General features: G+C 37.9%; 1 protein-coding gene across 1 annotated transcript in view; it reads right to left on the bottom strand.

Annotated features, from left to right (window-relative positions):
• Window positions 1-3,062, bottom strand: part of LOC103730103 (guanylate-binding protein 1-like) — a 29,837-nt gene that overhangs the window by 22,254 nt on the left and 4,521 nt on the right. Inside the window, exons 3-5 of the mRNA XM_017796951.2 lie at window positions 1,531-1,658; window positions 431-540; window positions 5-207 (exon numbers count right to left, since the gene is read on the bottom strand). Coding sequence (XP_017652440.1) covers window positions 5-207; window positions 431-540; window positions 1,531-1,658 — 441 coding nt within the window. The remainder of the gene's footprint in view (window positions 1-4; window positions 208-430; window positions 541-1,530; window positions 1,659-3,062) is intronic.

Here is a 3,062-nt window from a genome sequence, read left to right as displayed (position 1 = left end):
ATCATGGTACCTTCATTGAGCTTCAAGGAATTCTCCAGGTACTGATCTGCTGTGAGTAACTGTCCATCTATTTCTATCTTCAGGGTCATATCTCTCAGAGTCCAGACAAAGTCAGGGAAGAAGCTGACAAAGTTGGCAGAGTCCTCCACCGCATCGCAGCCAGGGGAGGATTTGGATCTGATACGTTTTGTCAGCTCTGTCACATAGCTGAGTAGCTAAGGAAAAGTGATTAGATGAACAGGGTCCCTGATTCTCTCACCTCATATTAGTCTCATCTATTCCCACAAGGATTTTGCTGTTTTGACTCATGCCAATTTATTAGTAGGTATACAGGACACGCACACCTTGCATTTGGTTTATTTTGAGTGTCTTTTGATATTGACTCTACTCCATTCACAGGCTAGGATGTTCTGCACCACAGAAAGGATACTGCAGTTGGTCCATGGCCTGCTGGTTGATGGGTCCCATGCTATTGTACACAAAGTTGCTGCTCAGAAGTATTGCTAGGGCAAAGATCCAGCAGTCATTCTGGTTGTCGCCCTGGAAGTCAGAACATGTGTCGGTCAGGGGTGTATTTTGTTCTTACATCAGTTTCTCAGGTGAACAGTGAGAAAAGTGTCTCACTTAATTAGAATTTTTCTCCAGTGATTAATAAACCTTACATATCTTAAAAACCTATGAAAGATTAATATCCAAACAAAAACAATTGTGGATTCCACTTGAACTTTGAATATTTTAAAATCATTTTTGGTTTACACTTGTACAAGACTTTCTTATGATCATTGGCAGGTAACTTCAAATCATAGCGAAGGTCTGTAGGTATTCTAATATTCAAATATATTGTGGATTTGAATATTTCTTTTTAATAACAAGATTGATTTGCATGTGATTGATTATACTTGTGGTTGTTTTATCTCTTAATTCTTTCTTCTAGTGCTGGAAATGGAAAATAGGTTTTGTCCAAGCTAGTCAAGAACAATGGATGAAGTATGTAGCTTAGTCCATTGTAGCTGTCTTGTTGGGTAGTCATTATGCACCCGAACAATTATTTACTAAATTAAATATTCAAAGCAATCCCATGCAATGTATAGAGCGCCATTTAATTCCAGTTGATGGATCAGAAAGCTGAGGCTGAGAGAAGTAAAAAACTTTGCTTTTAAGGTTTCAGTTTAAACACACAGTTATGGGTCTTTGAAACTCAAATCCTTAACTGAAGTTCTCAGTAGGATGAGTGTTACTCATGCATGACACTGAGTTTATTATATTTGGTACCTTTGTAACTCTGGATAGCTTGCTTAGATTATAGTTTGTTGTTAGTAGTTTGAATTCTGTGGACTGGGCATCTTGTTCTTCTACGATTCAGTCTTATGAATATTTTTATCAGTGGTAGCTAAAGTTAGATACACATTGTGTAATAAAAACTGACAAGGCATATTACAGTTAAACTCAAATGCATATTTAAAACCTACACAGTATGCAGAATATTCAGAGATGGGGGATTGAATTAAAAACTGAACCCTCAACCCTTACTTTCTCAATGTCTCCCAGGCCCTCCGTGTCAAGCAGAACTAGAGTGTGGTCTGGCTTGTGGGGATGAGGCACACACCACATCCAGATTCCTTTTGTATGAGCCTGCACTGTGGAACCCAGAGAGAAACCTGTAACATATAAAAGAGAGAATGGGGGGGTGAGGGGTGGTGGAGATTTAGTAGCGGGTGTCTCAGGAAGCTGAGATAAACAGCATAGTCAAGTCACGAGAGCCATCTGAAACCAAAGCTAATATTGATCTTATAATCAGAGAGATGATAAAATCATAATATTCAGTATATGAAAATATTAATGCTTTAAAAATAGCATCCAATGAACTAGAAATAGATCTCAATGCAAAAATCCACAAAAATCCACACTAATGTTACACTCAATGGTAAAAGTTAGAAAAAATTTCCCCTAAGATCAGAGAACAGGACAGGGTGCCCACTTTGGACACTGATGTTTTTTAATTTAATTTAATTTATTATTTTTATTTTATGTGTATGAGTGTATTGCCTGCATGTATGTGAGTGCACCTGTGTCATGCATTGCCATGGAGGTCAGGAGAGGGCTTCAGATTCCTCTGGAACTGGAGTTAAGGTTCGTAGCTGCCATGTGGGTGCTGGGAATTGTACCCAGGTCCTCTGTAAGAGCAGTCAGTGCTCTTAACCGCTGAGCCATCTCTCCAGCCCCCGGATACTGTTGTTAAGTGTAGTCCTGGCAGTATTGTCCAAAATAATTAGGTAAGAAACGAGTAGAAGGCACCAAAATGGGAAAAGAAGAGTAAGATTATCTCCGTTCACAGAGGGCATGATCTTATACATTGAAAACTTCAAATATCCAACAAAATAATGACATACACAATCTATCCAGTATTGCTTATCATGTTAAATCAACGTGTAGAAATAATTTCTAATATTTCTATAATTAGTTTCATGTCTTACACCCAATAAATAACCTGTGTAGGAAGTTGAAAAGATCAATCCCACTTAGAGTTTTAACAAAAGAATACACTACTTGGGAATATACGTCACAAGAAGGAGAAGAATCTACATAGTGAAAAGCACAAATTGTTCTAGATGAAATTGCAGAAGACACAAAGAATTTCATGCCCTGGGCTTAGTTACCCACACTGCTCTTGAATTAGAGTGCTCAAATGGTCTTCCCACCGCGGTTTCCTGAGTACTGGGACTTGTGCATTGCATCACGGCCCTCAACTTCCCTTGACTTCCCTCACATTGTGTTCTAAGAGCCAAATTCATAGAAATAGACTGCAGAATGATGGTGGGGAATGGAGGGTGGAGAATTATCGTATAATGGCTACTTAGTTTGTGTTGGGGGAAAATGTAACACATATGGAATGGATTTATCTGATGATTGCACAATAATGCAAATTTATTTAATGCTACAGAATTGTACACTTAAAACGGTTAAAAGAGTTAATTTTGTTATGTTTATTTATGACAGAAAAATTTCCAACTAAAAGGGAAATACTGTAAAATCTTAGAGATCAATAGAAACTCACTGTTACA

Source organism: Nannospalax galili, unplaced genomic scaffold (genome assembly GCF_000622305.1).
Source record: "Nannospalax galili isolate Female #2095 unplaced genomic scaffold, S.galili_v1.0 scaffold153, whole genome shotgun sequence".
NCBI lineage: Eukaryota > Metazoa > Chordata > Mammalia > Rodentia > Spalacidae > Nannospalax > Nannospalax galili.
The sequence above is the reverse complement of the archived record's forward strand: the minus strand, read 5'-3'. Positions and strand labels throughout refer to the sequence as shown.